Below are 17,311 nucleotides of genomic sequence, written 5' to 3'. Positions count from 1 at the left end.
ATATCCATCAAACACAGGCTTTAATGCAATGGATAAAATTGTGCTGAACAGATGCAATACAGAGTAACAATGTGTTTTTTATGAAACTTAATAGGTTTTAGGTCTTCCAGATACACTGTACAATAAATGCAGTTAGATTACACAGTGATACTTTAAAATAAAAAATGTCACGCAGTGACAAATAACTTATTCTTTTCACAGAAGCCAAAACTGTACATGTAAAAACATAAATACATTAATGATTAAAGATGGAGTATCTTCTTAGTCTGAAAATCTTGATTAGAGGAAATGGTTTACTGGATGCAATAATAACTGCATGCTTAAATTATGGGGCACTTTCTCTCACCCGCTGAGCAGGATTTGTCATTGTTTGTCAGACTTTACTGCTAAACTAGCCATGTTCCTCTGAACTTGAAAGATGAGAACAGCTTGAAAATGATCAAGAGAGATTTCTCTTAAAAGTGCAGTCTTTGCCTTCATTTGCTTTGTTGTGCTTAAACTTTCCCCATCTCCTTGAACATTCCTGGACATTATCTTTTTGCATTCACACTGATTTAATCAGTTCTGTAACATGCCTGCATGCAAATTTATCCTAACAGAAGTTCTGTGAAATAGGCCTACTGTATATAGTCCACCTTTGTAACTATTATATATCTTTGAAAGCAAATACCCATCAAAAAGGAAACCAGGATGAATTAAAACTCTCTGATTTGAGATATATTTCCAATGTGGGCTGATGTTTGATCAGTCATCAAGTGGCATCTGCAGACATGGGACCTCTATGAGGCAACAACAGATTCCTGCGACTCCAGCTCGCTTGACAGGATTCGGTTGGAATTGTCACTGTACCTTCGGTTCGGTAGAAATGACAATCTGAAGAGAAATAAAAAGCACAAAAAATGTAAATATAGTCTGCTTTCTTGGCTTAAAAAGCATATGCACTTTCATGTTGGTCTTGATTTTATACTTGACCATTAAGAAAGTCTGTTGCTTCTAGGAATCCAATTTAAATCAGATCTTGGAAATTGTGTTCTCTCCTAAGCTAAAACAAAGTAGTCTATTCAGGGTCATTATGTATTTTAGTTAAAAAAAAAAAAAAACTATATTTTACCTTAAGAACTTAATTAATCAGTGAATTTTTGTTACTAAAATCCCAAAGACACATAAGTAATTTTTGAATCAGCATGCCAGATATGAAATTTAATAATATATATTGCTTTGACAAAATCACAACACAAAGTTAGCCAATGGACAGGAAAGAAACTCTATCTGGAAGTTTACAGAAATGTTTAAAAATACAGTTTATTGTTACAATGAATCACCCAATCTTTCCATGTTTATATTTTTTAATCATAACATTCAATATGGCTATATAAGTACAAGGAATTTGTGTTCCTGTGAGACTTGTCTAAAAGTTCATAATATGTTTGGTTTATCTCTATCTTCACTTTCATTACTCAACTAAAACACAATATTGATGAAAAACAAAAGCAGCATAATATTTTAATGTAGAACTTCTACGATATTTTCAGCATATGTGTCACTTTCAGCAAATCATTTGGGACCAGGGTTAGAAAATAACTATGGTGTGGGGAAAATGCCATTAATGGTTACAAAATGCTATCTGTAGTCAATTCACCAATTTTCCTGTTATTTTAAGGTGCATTCAGTAATTTCTTTACTCATTAAAACGTTTAACTCCTAAATACATCAATGGTAATTTTGCAATATATGTAAGAAATCATAACCACTAACATTAAAATGAAGACTCCAGTCATATCAGTAACCTTATAAAAGCAGTTTTATTCTAAAATGGAGAGGGCCCACACATGTTAGAATCACATGACCAGCCAAATACTACTCACTTAATCTCAGTAACAGTCCTGTTATTTGACACTTCCACTCATTGATTAAATTAATCATGGCTGACCATGAATACTACATTTCTACAATAGCATCTGAAACTGAAAGCTATTGATTTTAAATTATGCTGCATCCAAGCCACTAGATGTCAGTGTAAGTCCAAGATGACACAAAGACCAAAGTTACTGGGTGCACCTTTAATATCCTATTCTAGGTCTGTTGATATTATATTGAACAGTAGCTGTAAGATATTTAATGTGTAGCTAAAATGAAATGTTTTTTGATAAATAAATGTGTAGAAAACACTCCCAACAACATTCTTTAAACTTGCAACAGCAATCACATCCAAATATACCATGAAATAAAATAGAGAGCTACTGTATATAATTTAACATAGAAACCAATCATGTAGGGCAAAACACTAAAACTTGCACTTGGTTGCATTATCTGGGCTCTACAGCAAGTTTCAGGAAACCTGTGGTATTCACTGCAGATCATCACAGGGAGAAATTATAAACAATATCCCATTTAGTGTGCATGAACAAGGTGCACAGCGTGTTGTTCAATTAATGGTGATATAGCACAACAACAGCTGTTTATCGGAATGAAAACGCTTAAGAATGTGTCATTGGTTGCTTGGGGAGTATTTGACTCATGTGAGTTTGTCTTGAGGAAAGGTTGGCTGAGGGTTGGCAGGATAAGACTGTGGAATTCTCATCCTGACTGTCACACATGCCACAAACTTACTAAGTTCCTCAGTACTTTCTCATCTCTCTGACAGGCTTTCCTTGCCCAATAAAAATATGATTTCCAAAATTTGACCTCTCAGTTAATTGCACGACCATACGCACTGTTCTAACAGAGTGCGCATGTTCTTGGAACAGACAGAATAAAAACATAGGATGGAGCCCAACAAGTCAACAAAACAATTCAGGGAGTACAGTGGAAAAGCATATACACTAAACTAAACCCATTTATAAACACCACTGTAAAACATTGACGGTCCCTCATGTTCATGTATATGCCCTGGTAGATTAAGGGAAAGGAAACCCCACTTTTGAAGTGCAATTCCTTTGCAGGTTGTTATAGAAACAGCAACAACTCTGAAATATCTGGAAATAAAGCGAAGCAACAAAAAATTAAATACCAAAGTCTTACATGGATACCATGTTTGTTATTTACACAAGAGCAGTGGGGTTATTATGTTGCTTAGGAGAAAGCTGCTTACTGACCAAGCTGCAAACAGGGGCGTCAGACCACGGGTAATGATGGACCTGAGTAACACTGTAGGGGGGCCCACAGAAAGGCTTTATTGAAATTCCATTATATTATAATTTGTTATATACAGGTATATATAGTTGGTCACAATACTCTATTTTCCACCTGTAAAAATGGGGAGTTCCTCTATAATCTGCCTTGTCTCCTCCCATGTAAGCGTCCCCCACCCTCCCACAACAAAAGTGTAAGTGGTCTAGTCCTTACATTTTACATTTATGCATTTGGCAGACGCTTTTATCCAAAGCGACTTAGAGTGCACTTATTACAGGGACAATCCCCCCGGAGCAACCTGGAGTTAAGTGCCTTGCTCAAGGACACAACGGTGGTGGCTGTGGGGTTCGAACCAGTGTACTTCTGATTACCAGATTACCAGTTATGATTACCAGTTATGTGCTTAGACCACTACACCACCACCGCTCCTTCAGTCAGTGTATGGTCCAAACTGAGTGCACGTCATGATACCACATAGCAATTTTTGTCTGGCTCAGCTCCGGTTCACATAATCTGTTTTCCCTTGGCCCACATACAACAATGATCGAAAGTCCCGCAGTGGCCCAGATCTGGATTTTCAGAGAAGGGCCACGCATGGGCTATAACTGGCCCAAATCTCAGCCGATCAGTAGCCCATAACTGAACTTGTATAATATCAGTACTGAATCTCAGCCTTATGTATACCATATCAGCACTAGCCTTTAACCAGAAACCCCATAAGTGAGCAACACCCAAGACTCATCTAACCCAATTTCTGCACATCTCTTCTCAGCCATAAAATCCCCAAATCATACATATGTAGAATAAACCACAAAACAATTATTGAGTGAAAAGGTTTTATTTTTGCATATATATATATATATAGGCTATATATAGACAAATGACAATTTTGTTAATTTCGTGCGTTTTTTTGTTCAGTGCACATAAAACATTTACAATGATCTGAACTAAAAGTAAAATAAACCAACTATTTTGAATTAAATAAAATTAACATCTGCAACAGGTAAAATGCAATTAATTGAATGTTTTTCAGTTATCAGATTGCAGTGTGCACAAATTAGGCAGTGGACAAAAGGAAAGCCTTGCATTAATTGCAATATACAAGCACATTCTAAACAAATTAAATGGATCAAACAACAGATAAAAAAAAATATATATATACATTTGTATGATAACAGTAGTTATTTTATTGCCCGACCCTAATAGCTGGATTTGTTTCTGTGTGTGTGTGAGAGAGAGGAGCCAAGGACACACAATTAATAAATATAAATATACAAATCATTCAAACACAGATGTTGCTTGTTACTATTTAGGGGTGCTTCAGCAGGGTCTAGTGCAGGACAAAGGTTAGGATCTGCTGACCGACTGATCGGGAGGAGACGGCATGTTGTTCTTTTTGTTCGGCAATCTTTTTTAACAAGAGAAAGGGGTTGGATAAATTATGAGTAAAAGTAACTTACGGCATTACGATGCAATTGAAACTTCTAATCATTTTTGGGCCAATATTGTTGGCTTTTTTTGTATAGCTTGATAGTCATGCACAGCATTTCACAAAATAAAATATATACTTTGTTGTGATTTGTGGGGAAAACTCTTATGCTTAAACACTGCTAAATTCTCTTGGTAGATACACTTGTTTCGGTCACTCAGTACTTTGTCAATTGTTTAAATGCATAGTTGGTTAGAAAAATGAAATTCTCACATCATTTACTCACCTTCATGCCATCCCAGATGTGTATGACTTTCTTTCTTCTGCAAAATACAAATGAAGGTTTTTGAAAGAATCTCTGTATGTCCATACAATGCAAGTGGATGGTGACCAGGGGCTGCATTTACACTCGTTTACATTTACCGGAGAAAACATTATGTAAAATACTTCTTCAACATGAAACAGATCTAACGGTGCATTTTCCTGTGTACGCCGCCCGGTGTCAATATTCCACATATGAAACAGATATTAAAATGAATAAATGTCTATTTTTCCAGCCTGTTGTATTACTATTAATTTATTTATTGTTAATAAATAAAATTTATTATTAAATTTTATTAATTATTAATTAATTTTAGATACAGTTATTGAATATTGTTATTTACATTAAATCTTGTTTTATTACATATTGTATTTTAATGGGGATATAATTTATTACAGCTGACAGTTACGTGAGCAAACAAGGTTTGAACATCAACCGTAACAAGATCAAATTGAAATTCACAGTTTTTAAACACTTCAGTGTAAAATTTTAAAGCTGTTTATTGAATCAGTACAGGTAAACGGCATATTATGCAAATACGCATTACTTTATGGGAGCTTATGAACTACTAGTAATACTGGCGACCAGAAATTTGGAATAATGTACAGATTTAGCTGTTTTGGAAGGAAATTGGTACTTTAATTCACCAAAGTGGCATTCAACTGATCACAAAGTATAGTCAGGACATTATTGATGTAAAAAAACAGCACCATCACTATTTAAATTATTTTTTTTTGATCAAATCTAGACAGGCGCCATTTCCAGCAGCCATCACTCCAACACTTTGTCCTTGAGTAATCATGCTGAATTGCTAATTTGGTTCTAGAAAATCACTTGCCATTATATCAAACACAAACACTCGTTAAATTAAGCTTAACATTGTCTTTGTGTTTGTTTTTGTGTCGCTACAGCATGCAATATACTGGAATGTCTAAACTTAATTAGGTCAAAAATGGCAAAAAAGAAACAGCTTTCCCTAGAAACTCATCAGTAAATAATTGTTTTGAAGAATGAAGGCTATACAATGCTTGAAACTGCCCCCACAAAAAAACTGAAGATTTCATACAAAGGTGAACACTTCTCTTCAAAAGCAAAGGATAACTGGCTATAACAAGGACAGAGAGATATGTGGAAGGCCCAGATGTACTACTAAACAAGAGGATAAGTAGAATCTCTAGTTTGAGAAATAGAAACCTCATGTCCACAGCTGACAGCTTCATTAAATTCTACCAACTCAACACCAGTTTCATGTACAACAGTAAAGAGAAGACTCAGGGGTGCAGACCTTATGGGAAGAATTGCAAAGAAAAAGCCACTTTTGAAACAGAAAATCAAAAAGAAAAGGTTAGAGTGGGAAAAGAAACACAGACATTGGACAACAGATAATTGGAAAAGAGTGTTATGGATCTTAAACCCATTGAGATTTTGTGGGATCAGCTAGACTGTAAGGTGCGTGAAGTGCCAGACAAGCCACATCTATGGCAAGTGCTCAGGAAGTATGTGGTGAAATGTCACCTGAGTATCTGGACAAAATGACAGCTAGAAAGCCATTTCTGTAATTGCTGCAGGTTGAGGATTTTTTGATGAGAACTCTTTGTAGTAGTTTAAGAAATTCTGAAGATTTTTAAAAGTAATAAAAGTAATCCATGTCACTCCAGTGGTTAAATCCATGTCTTCAGAAGTAATATGATAGGTGTGGGTGAGAAACAGATCAATATTTAAGTCCTTTTTTACAATAAATTTCCACCTTTGACCAGCCCCAACCTGTATGTGGCTGAATGTGTGGAAGTCACTTCCACACCAGAATGAAAGTGTAGATTTACAGTAAAAATGTACTTAAATATTGATCTGTTTCTCACCCATCCCTATCATATCACTTCTGAAGATATCACTGGAGTCATATGGATTACTTTTATGCTGCCTTAGCCTTTGTCTTTTTTGGACCTTTAAGTTTCTCATCAGTGGTGGAGCTAAGGGGTTTGGCCATTGTCCACCCCACTCGCCATTGCCGTTTTGAGCACAACACTTAACATGTTTCTGCCCCAACACCACAGACTGATAGCTGGCCCCTGCCCTGCCACTCCTATGAAACACCCCTGGCTCCGCCCTGTTTCTCATCATCATTCACTGGAATTGTATGGACCTACAGAAAGACATACACATCTGGTATGGCATGAGGGTGAGTAAATGATGAGAATTTTAAATTTGTGGTGCCCAATTCTCTTAAGACTCTTTTTAAAACAAAAAATATTTTTTATCTGAAGTTAATTCACTCTGATAAATAAATGTGACTGGAGTGGTTTGCAGAAAGACAGAACATATCATATCAGAACATTTTACAGGTTGAATAAATAATTAATCATTAATTAATGCATTTTCCTTGGTTTAGCCAAGACATTCTGCTCAATGGTGATAGCCACTTGAGAGTTAGGAAGAGATGAGTGAAAAATCTGCTGTCCACTTGGCATTTCTTTTGGTCCACACACTAAAGAGAGAGATAAATCTTATTGACAGTTTATAAACTGATTATAGACAAACAAACTTGTGCTTTCCTTTTTAAAATTTTTTTTTTACTTTGATTAGCTTTTGAGAAGTAATTTTCTACTTCAGCTTCCCCAGGGAAAAGGATGTTCTACGGTTTAATGAAGCACAAATTTGGTTGGATATGATACATTTTCTCACAAAGAAAAAAGGTAACTTACATTCTTCTTCATTTGACTCATCATCTGTGTGTTAAACATCTACTGGTAGCTTTAACCTTGCTTCATTTTAATTATCTACAAAAATGAACTCTCCCCATACAGTCCATTGTTTTTCATAGGCAAAATTTCGAACTTCGATATAACATGTGAAATTATACAGTATGCCTTCATGATATATCAAGGTAAAATATTCTTCTTCATGTGTGACATGACATGTTTAATGAGTACAAAGAGATGTCGCTTGATTTGCTCAAAATAAAGAGAATCTACAAGAATGCACTAACCTGATGTGAATATTCTAGTGCGGTGTGGGGTCCATCATTCTCCAGGTTCTTCGTTATTTATTATTGTCTTGATGACATATATTATGTTTGGTGGACACATACATTCATGTGTACATTACATTAAACTTTGTTTAATGCTTGTCATTTCATGTTGCTCCTGTCATTAGAAGTCCAATTACTCTCCATACCAAAGTCAATTAGTCTCAATTCCAATTTTCATTGACCACAAAAACAGCACTGCAGGGAAGGAAAATGAAAGATATAATATAACTAATCATTAAGAATCATCATTATAATCACAATATTGGCTGATGTAGTACATAGATGCATATTATTATATATTTTTAAATCATGCTGCATTATCAGAACCTGCTAATAAACAACTGAACAAAAAATCACTGTAAATGATAACAGATTACATCACTGGAGATGTGAGATAAAACACTGAACTTGGTCTCGTTCCTCATTTACTTAGACTACAGAAATAACTTACAAGAAATAACTTACAAGAAGACACAAAGATAATATCACTGTGCAATGCAGCGTTATCATAGAAACATCGCTTACCTCGCAGCACTAATGGAAGAAAATAGAGGGACACATGCCTGTGTTGTCTTGATTCACATTCGGCGGGAATACACAGCGCAACCGCAGTTTAAATTGGAACACCCAGCGGCCAACGGTCTGGATGTAGAAAAGAAAGTCCCGCCTTAAAGGTAACAGATCCAATCACATTTTAGATTCAGACATCGCCTGTCAGCAAACTCATGTATGCGCATGCGGTTTAGCTGAACCAGTCAGAATTTCTTTTATTTTTATTAATTCATGCATTTTTTTAAACATTATCTGAGCTAAAGTACAATTTATGACTTGTTTACTGCTGAATTAAATTTTGTTCTTTGAATGTAATCTTGACCTATTTTTTTATAAACAAACTTTTCAATACTTAACAAATTTGATGGAAAAATTAAATATACACAAACATGGGTCATGCAGGTGGCTTAAGAAATACTTATAACAATGAACTGTCTTGATTATCAATTATTTTAAGTACATATCTATGTAACTTTTCAAATGTGGCCCATGATCACAAGCCTGATCCGACCCACACACCTCCTACCAACAATCAGCCCTCATGTTGTTTGCCGTCACGTATGCAGTGCTGTCACTGCCACACATGGCCCATCTTTGGCTGACAGGATGTATGCCATTGCCGACATGAGGCCATCAGTGCCAGCTTGAGGCCACATTCAGGCCAAGATTGTCTGCTATGTGGGATGTAATTTGCTTAGTCCATTAATGAATGTACAGAAATTAATCCAAAATATATAAATCCAGACATACAAAAGGAAAAGGAGCAGAGAAAGAGCAGGAATTGACAGACAATTTGAGGGTTTTTTTACAGAAGAAAATTGAGCCATACCTGTCAATGTAGCTACTTAGGTGAATATTTGTTTGATATTCATGTAAACATAGTCCAAAATTAACACCTGGCACATGCCAAAAGTGAGAAAAAAAAAATGCTTTTGGCAAAGAAAAGAGTATATTCACCTGGTGGTAGGTAACATTATTAACAACTGCATCATTACATGCTTTTCATTAAAGAGTGAACAACAATCAGATGCTTAATAAAGTGACATGCACAATTCAAATCAAATTATCAACATCTGCCTGACTTTGTCACAAACTAATTAGTATCTAAGCCTTTAGTGTGAACTGCACTGGTGCAACCCTACCCAGAACTCAGAAGGTCAAAAAGGACCAGGGTTCTCACTCTTTTCAAGCCACAATTTTTCAGGACATTTTATGCACCCAACAAATGTAATAAAGCAAAAACATGTGTCCATTTAAATCAAGCTTTTATTTAGCTGTTTATGTGTGTTTTTGACAGATGTTTCTCACCTCCAGATAAGCAGTATACTCCATGGCATAGTGTGATTAATTGTCCCCATAAAGCAGTAATTTAATTAAATAAATACATAGACTGTATTTGCTGTGCACTTCAGAGTGCTCTCTGTCATCTCACACACACAAGCATACAGATTGTAACGGTGGCAGCCCATCAGCTTTCAGAAATAAAACGTTCTCTTACGAGAGGTTCTCTTGTATTGCGTAAGCTAGCTTACGCTACGGGAAAGATTAATCTTTTCTGAGATATTGAAGCCAAAAAATTATCCTTAATTTTGTATCCATTGTCAACGCAGTGCAGCAGCTGCAGACCTTGAGCGGGCTAGCTAGCGAGCTCATTGGTTGCTCTGCGGCAACTGCTGCAGCCTATAGACGAGCTTGGGCGAACTCGCATCCAATGAGAGGCGTCCGCGCGCTTACTGCATCAAAGCCCGCCAAAAAGGGCGTGACTAGAGTGCATATAAGCGTAGTTCGTAGGCTGGAACCCAGATTTTCATCTCTTCAGCGAAGCTCTTCGCATCACTGAACCGGAAGCCGCGTCGCCGTTCGAGGGGCATCAAGCAAGCGTGGACAGCGCCGAAGAAGCCGGCCGTCTTCGCCACCTTCAGCCGTCCTGCGAAGCTACGCCATCCGGCGATGTATCCTTTTAAAAGCAAGCTAGTTCTTAAAGAACTTCACAAAAGAGTACGAAGCGTCTTTTTAAGATGCCTCGCCCACTTGCGCCTCATGCCATGCTCCTCTCAGCACCGGAGACCGCCACATCATCTGGCGCTCTCTGCCTGGGACTGGGGCATGCAGAGCTCGCCTCGCCAGGCGGATGCGATCTCTGTGAGGAGCTGCCGATGTCGACCCTGCGGGCTCGACTCGGCGCCAGGACCGAAGCCGCCAGCCGCCTTCCGCTCAGCCACGCGAGAAAAAGCGCCGCTCTCAAAGGCTGCCGGAATCAGTGGTAGAAGCGATTGCCTCGCCGGAGCCCATCCCTCGAAAGCATCGCTTTCACCCTCCCCGCCCACCCGGACGCGCGAGTTGCCGCCGAGCGGCTGCTCTGCTGCCATCTCGGATGAAGAAGCGGAGGATAAGGGCTGTTCCATCATGGCTTCGGACAGCGAGGAGTGGTCAGGCTCACACGCCTCCTCCTCGGCCCAGGAATCCAGCAGGACCCGCGCCGAGTCGGCGGGGAACTAACACGCCTCCTCACACAGGCCGTCGACCGCCTCGGGCTCGAGTGGTCACCGCCCTTGAGCAGGCACCCAACAGACTTGACGGCTGCTTTCTACAGAGCCGCCGCCGCCGAGCAGCACCCGCTACCCGGGCCGCTCCCTTCCTGCCGGAACTCCACGCCGAGCTTTCCAAATCATTTCTCGGCCAGGGTCCGATCCCACGTCTCCACCTCTCTTGCTTCGGTGGACGGCGCCACTGAGAAGGGCTACGCTTCCATCCCTCTGGTCGAGGATGCGGTAGCAGCACACCTTTGCCCGCCCTCCGCGAGATGGCGGTCTAAACCAGTGCTCCCGTCTAAGGCCTGCAGAACAATTTCCGCCTGTGTTGGCCGCGTCTATTCCGCCGCCGGCCAAGCTGCATCTGCTCTGCACTCTATGGCCATCCTACAGATCCTCCAAGCGGACCTTCTGCGGGAGTGGGATGAGGAAAGCAGGCATCCAGAGGCGGTTGCAGACATACGGAGTGCTACGGACCTCGCCCTCCAGCTACCAAAGCTGCAGCCCAAGCTATAGGGAAGTGCATGGCCGCTGACTGTGACCGAGAGACATATGTGGCTAACGCTAGCCGACATGGGAGAAGCAGAGCTTCACGTTCCTCAACGCACCGCCTCTCCATCCGGTCTCTTCGGCTCCACAGTGAGTGGTATCATTGACCGGTTTTCAGAGGTCCAAAAGCCACACAAGCCATGAATCTCTTTCTGCCTCGTCGCTTAGCTCCTCTGCAGGCCGCCCACGTGAGCCTCCTGCACGAGCCTCTTCACAGCGCCCAGCTCAACAAAGCCAGACTTCTCAGCGTCGACAGGGCGGCCGCCTCGATCAGGCTCAGACAGCCGCCGCAGACCGCCGCCTCCACGGGCCTCAGACTAGAATTGCGCTGAAACCTGAACAACCGAAGTCCTCCTAGCTTTGTTGACAAAACGACGGATCAGTCCCGCTGCGCCGGACCACCGTCAAAGCTTCAGCCCCTGTCAGTCCCCTTCCTTCAGGCTACTACAGTGGTAGATTCAGCAGCCAACAAGCCGGTGTTAACGCTCGCTTGCCTGCGCTCAAACGGCATTTTCACGGCGACCCAAATAAATCTGGTAAAGAGCAAGCATGCCATATGTGTAGAAAATGTGCCCACAACCCAGTGTTCACCTCTACACACAAGCATTACACATCCCGTGTCCATACCAGAGAGCAAACATGTCTTATGTGTAGAAAATGTGCCCACAATCCAGTGTTCACCCCTACACACAAGCATTACACATCCCGTGGCTCTATCACGGCACACTCACATAAAGCTGTTACTGAACCGCTCGAGTGTTAGGGTTAATAAACGCACCCACGAATCCGCGCGTGAGCCCATTCTCTGGCCGCTCTGTCACACGACCAGCCTTATGTGTAGAAAATGTGCCCACAATCCAGTGTTCACCTCTACACACAAGCATTACACGCTCTGTGTCCCCATCAGAGCACACTCAAAAGCGGTTACTGAACCACTCGAGTATTAGAGTCAATAAATGTGCTCACGAATACGTCCAGGCTACCATTCTCTGCCCGCTCTGTCACACGGCCAGCAAACACTTCTCTGTATGTAAGTCCCATGCCTGTGACTATGCTTGCGTATCACTTAACAGACGTGACTCTTTCCCCATTCACCTCAATCGGAAGTCACTCACAGAACAGCCTGTCCATGCTGTCTGCGAGCAGTCCAGCATAAGCACAGTAAGCGCTCACACATTCTGTTCAGCGTGCTGTGTGCAGCAATCAGAGCGATTTGGCCACTCACCCTCTAACATTACGCTTCAAAGCGTGGGAAGATATTCCAGGGATATCCGAATGGGTGTTAAGCACAATAAAACAAGGCTATTTGCTACAGTTCGATCGCTGTCCTCCTCGCTTCAGAGCGCGGCTCGAAAGTACTGTGAACACGGAAGCAGCGTGCATGCTTCGTTCAGAAATAGCAAACCTTCTGTGCAAAAGGGCCATAGAGAGAGTGCCACCTCCCCTGAGCGAGTCGGGGTTTTACAGCCGTTATTTTCTTGTCCCCAAGAAAGACGGCGGCCTCAGACCAATATTAGATCTCAGGGTTTTGAACAAAGTGCTTGCAAAAAGACCGTTCAAAATGCTTACAACCAGCAAACTCCTCGCGCATGTGCGCCAGGGGGACTGGTTTATTTCTCTCGATCTGAAAGATACTTTCAGATTCAGATAAATCCCGTCACAGGCCATTCTTGAGATTCAGCCTGACGGCCAGGTTTATCAATACACCGTCCTTCCGTTCGGCCTGTCCTTAGCACCCGTACTTTCACGAAGTGCATGGACGCGGCGCCGCACCACTGCGGAGTCAGGGTTTGCGAATTCTGAACTATTTGGACGATTGGCTGATTTTGGCACAATCACATACGGAGCTTCTGTCTCACAGGACAGTTCTCCTCAGTCATCTGAACAGTTTGGGCCTTGCAGTCAATTGGACCAAGAGCTCACTACAGCCCAGTCAGACAATTTCCTTCCTTGGAATAGAACTAGACTCAGTGGCAATGACGGCTCGCTTATCTACACAGCTAGCGCCGTGTGCAACGACTAGCCAGCGTCATTTCAGATGAACAGCCTCACACCTCTGAAGAAGTTTCAGAGAGTGCTAGGCTACATGGCCTCAGCCGCAGCAGTACTTCAACTGGGTTTACTGCGCATGCGCCGCTTCAGCATTGGCTAAACACCAGCGTCTCGCCGGGCTTGGGCCACAGGCCGCCAGCCAATCAGAGTGACTCAGACCTGTATTTCAGCTCTGCAGCCCTGGACAGTGGCCGAGTGGTATCAGCAGGGAGTGATGATGGGAGCTGTATCTCGCCGAAAAGTCATCTCGAAAGACGGCGTCCAACACGGGTTGGGCGCGGTCTCGCGAGGGCTCTCCGGTTTTGGCCTATGGTCAGTTCAGGAAAAGCTCCTTCACATAAATTGTCTGGAAATGATAGCGGTCGAGGACGCTCGTCGCTTCCTCTCGATCATTCAGGGTCACCACGTCCTGGTCCGCTCGGACAACATGTCTGTGGTATCCTATCTAAACCGTCAGGGCAGTGTCAGATCCAGGAACCTCTTCCATCTGACGAAACGCATACTGAGTTGGTCCCAGTGCCACCTGCGCCGCTGAGGGCGACGCGCGTGCCAGGCCACCTGAACGACGGCCCAGACAGACTGTCCAGAGACAATATTCCCCCAAGGGAATGGTCCCTGCACGCTCAAACAGTCCAGACATTATGGCGCACATTCGGCAGAGCAGAGATAGACCTCTTTGCGTCAGAAGAGAACTCTCACTGCCCAATATTTTTCTCGAAAAATATTCGCTGAACCCCTGCACGGCCAGTCACAGGGTAAAAATGAGCTGGTCATCCGCTTCCTCAGGGGAGCTAGAAGGATGAACCCTCCGCGCCCCACATCGGTTCCTATCTGGGACCTTTCTATAGTTCTCGAAGCTATGAAAGCCCCCCCTTTCGAACCGCTTCAATCCGTGGATGTGAAACACCTCTCACTTAAAACCGTTTTTCTAACTACCCTATCATCAGTTAAACGGGTGGGAGACCTTCACGCACTATCTGTCAGCGCTGCGTGTCTTGAGTTTGGACCAAGTGACTCCAAGGTCATTTTAAAGCCTAGACACGGCTACGTCCCCAAGGTGGTCGATACTCCTTTCAGAGCACAGATCATTTCCTTGTCGGCGCTACCAGCATCTGATAGCGAACGCGACGCCAATCTCCTTTGCCCAGTCAGAGCACTGAGATTGTATACTGCACGCTCCGCATCTTTCAGAAGCTCTGAGCAGCTTTTTGTTTCAGTTCGAGGGCGCACCAAAGGTCTCGCCGCCTCGAAACAGACACTGTCCAGATGGATAGTGGACGCTATTGCTGCCGCGTCGGCGTCAAAGACCTACCATGCCCGCTAGGCATTAAGGCTCATTCCACTAGAGGCATGGCCTCCTCGTGGGCATGGTCCAGCGGGATTTCCATTCATGACATATGTGTGGCAGCGGGCTGGGCTTCCCCTCCACCTTTGTCAGATTTTACAATCTGGAAGTACCCGCTCTGCAGGCTAAACTGCTAGCGGTTTAATACGCTACAGCTCCCTGGTGAGCTGCATTAATGGGACACAGTCCACACAGACCGGCACCGCCGCTCTGTCTATGTGCTTATGTACTACACACACACTGGCCCGCACTCTTGCCGGCCAAATATTAATTCCCCACTCACAAGGGCTCCCCGGGTCCCCTTAATTCCCTGGGGCTCATGCAGTGGATGCTTGGCGCTACGTCGTTGACAAAGGGTTCCCGTGAGCGTAAGCTAGCTTACGCAATACGAGAGAACCTCTCGTAAGAGAACGAATCGGTTACTAACGTAACCTCGGTTCTCTCTAGATGAGGGAACGCAGTATTGCGTAACCGGCCGTGCTTCGCGCCACGGCGATTTTTCAGCTTCATTCAATGAAAACCAGGGTTCCAGCCTCACGAACTACGCTTATATGCACTCTAGTCACGCCCTTTTGGCAGGCTTTGATGCAGTGAGCCGCGGACGCTCTCTCATTGGATGCGAGTTAGCCCAAGCTTGTCTATAGGCTGCAGCAGTTGCCGCAGAGCAACCAATGAGCTCGCTAGCTAGCCCGCTCAAGGTCTGCAGCTGCCGCACTGCGTTGACAATGGATACAAAATTAAGGATAATTTTTTGGCTTCAATATCTCAGAAAAGATGAATCTTTCCCGTAGCGTAAGCTAGCTTACGCAATACTCGTTCCCTCATCTAGAGAGAACCGAGGTTACGTTAGTAACCAATTCGATTTCCTTGGTTTATTTATTCGTTTGGGTGCCAGACAGGCCTTTATTCCTGTCATATAAACTCCAGATAGCTTAAAAAAACAAAACAAAAAAAAACACCAGATACATATGAAGTACTTGAATGGAGGGAGAATCAAATTAAACACAGGAAAACTCAAATTCATTTACAGAAACAAAATTATATTTTATTTTAGTGTCCATTTCACTTAAATCACCCCTAGGGATCAAGTCAAAGAGAAAACAAAAACAACTTGAATATGAAAGCTGCAATGGCGTTGCCTCAAAGTGTTCGCTTAGTTTCATATACTTGTCTCAGTCCCAAATGTTCATAAACTCCAAAAAAAAAAGAAGTTACGAGAAAAGATTAATTCGTCAGAAAACCAATCAACTACTTTTTACTCGTAGGCTATACAGTTTACACGCTAAAGAAAAACAAGGATAAATAAAGATTGCGTGTTTAGTGTGGGTGTTTGTATTAGATGCAAGGCGTGTGCATGTAATGTGGGGGGCGTCAAGCTCGTACCCGGTACCGCTGATCTTCAGTTTGAGTCTCAGGTAAGTCACAGGAGCTTTGTTTGCAGCACAGACCAGGGGAACAGTCAGGGAGGCTTAATCAAAGGAACACACCTCTACCGGCAAACGAGTTTGCGTTTTTGCTTCACAGCTGCACTCTCGAAGCATAATCCAAACAATCTGATCACTGCGCGCTTCCATTCGCACTTCTCTTCAAAGCAGACTCATTTTTCGCACCGCAGCACGCAACTTCTCCCACCTTTCACTCTCAGACAGCGCACATCTCCGTAGCTAAGCTACGTCTTTTCTTACGTCACAAATTCACTTCCGATTCCCTCGGCTTAACGATATCCCTCCTTAAATAGTTAGTAAAAAAATTATCCCTAATTGGTCAACAGCGTAACAGAATAGAGTGGCTACCGGATTCCGTTCTGCCACAAGATGATGATCAAGATAAGGTGTTTTCAGTGTATGAGCGTCTGGCTCTACACATTCATTTTAAAGCATGCATCGCTTGCAGATAATTTATTTATTTATTCAATTAAATCAGACACTTTTTTTTTTTTATTTATCACAGTAGGACATATCACAATTTTAAATGTACATTCAAACATTAATTTTCATCCAAATACATTATGTCATATTCCATGACATTCTGCGGTTTATTGCTAATGCCATTTTTCCGACTATATTCCATGTTTTCTGCATACTACATGTTGTAACCATGGAATAAGCTGACTCCGATCGTTGAATTACTGAAAATTAATACACATTCCGAGATGTTAAGGCCGAATCATCACACTATGAACCCTGTGTGAATTTCTATTTATTTTTTAAATCAATGGTCTGACTGTCATAATTGTCTAAAGTTTATAACTCACAGGGATGCAAACTCATGAATGTCCAAAAAGTTGAGACCATCACTAATCCATGGACATGTTTTCTGGGGTTATTTTTTGTAAAGAATAATCTAAAAGCACCAATTTAAGCTATTTTAA

At 42.1% G+C, this 17,311-nt stretch overlaps 1 protein-coding gene across 1 annotated transcript in view; it reads right to left on the bottom strand.

The window, feature by feature from the left end:
* Positions 1 to 62: 62 nt before the first annotated feature.
* LOC127627969 (5-hydroxytryptamine receptor 4-like) overlaps positions 63 to 17,311 on the bottom strand; it is a 44,371-nt gene continuing 27,122 nt past the window's right edge. The window contains exon 8 of the mRNA XM_052104597.1: positions 63 to 873. Within this exon, the coding sequence (XP_051960557.1) occupies positions 780 to 873 (94 nt within the window). The 3' untranslated portion in view covers positions 63 to 779. The remainder of the gene's footprint in view (positions 874 to 17,311) is intronic.

The sequence above is a fragment of the Xyrauchen texanus genome, chromosome 34 (assembly GCF_025860055.1).
Source record: "Xyrauchen texanus isolate HMW12.3.18 chromosome 34, RBS_HiC_50CHRs, whole genome shotgun sequence".
Lineage (NCBI taxonomy): Eukaryota > Metazoa > Chordata > Actinopteri > Cypriniformes > Catostomidae > Xyrauchen > Xyrauchen texanus.
The sequence above is the reverse complement of the archived record's forward strand: the minus strand, read 5'-3'. Positions and strand labels throughout refer to the sequence as shown.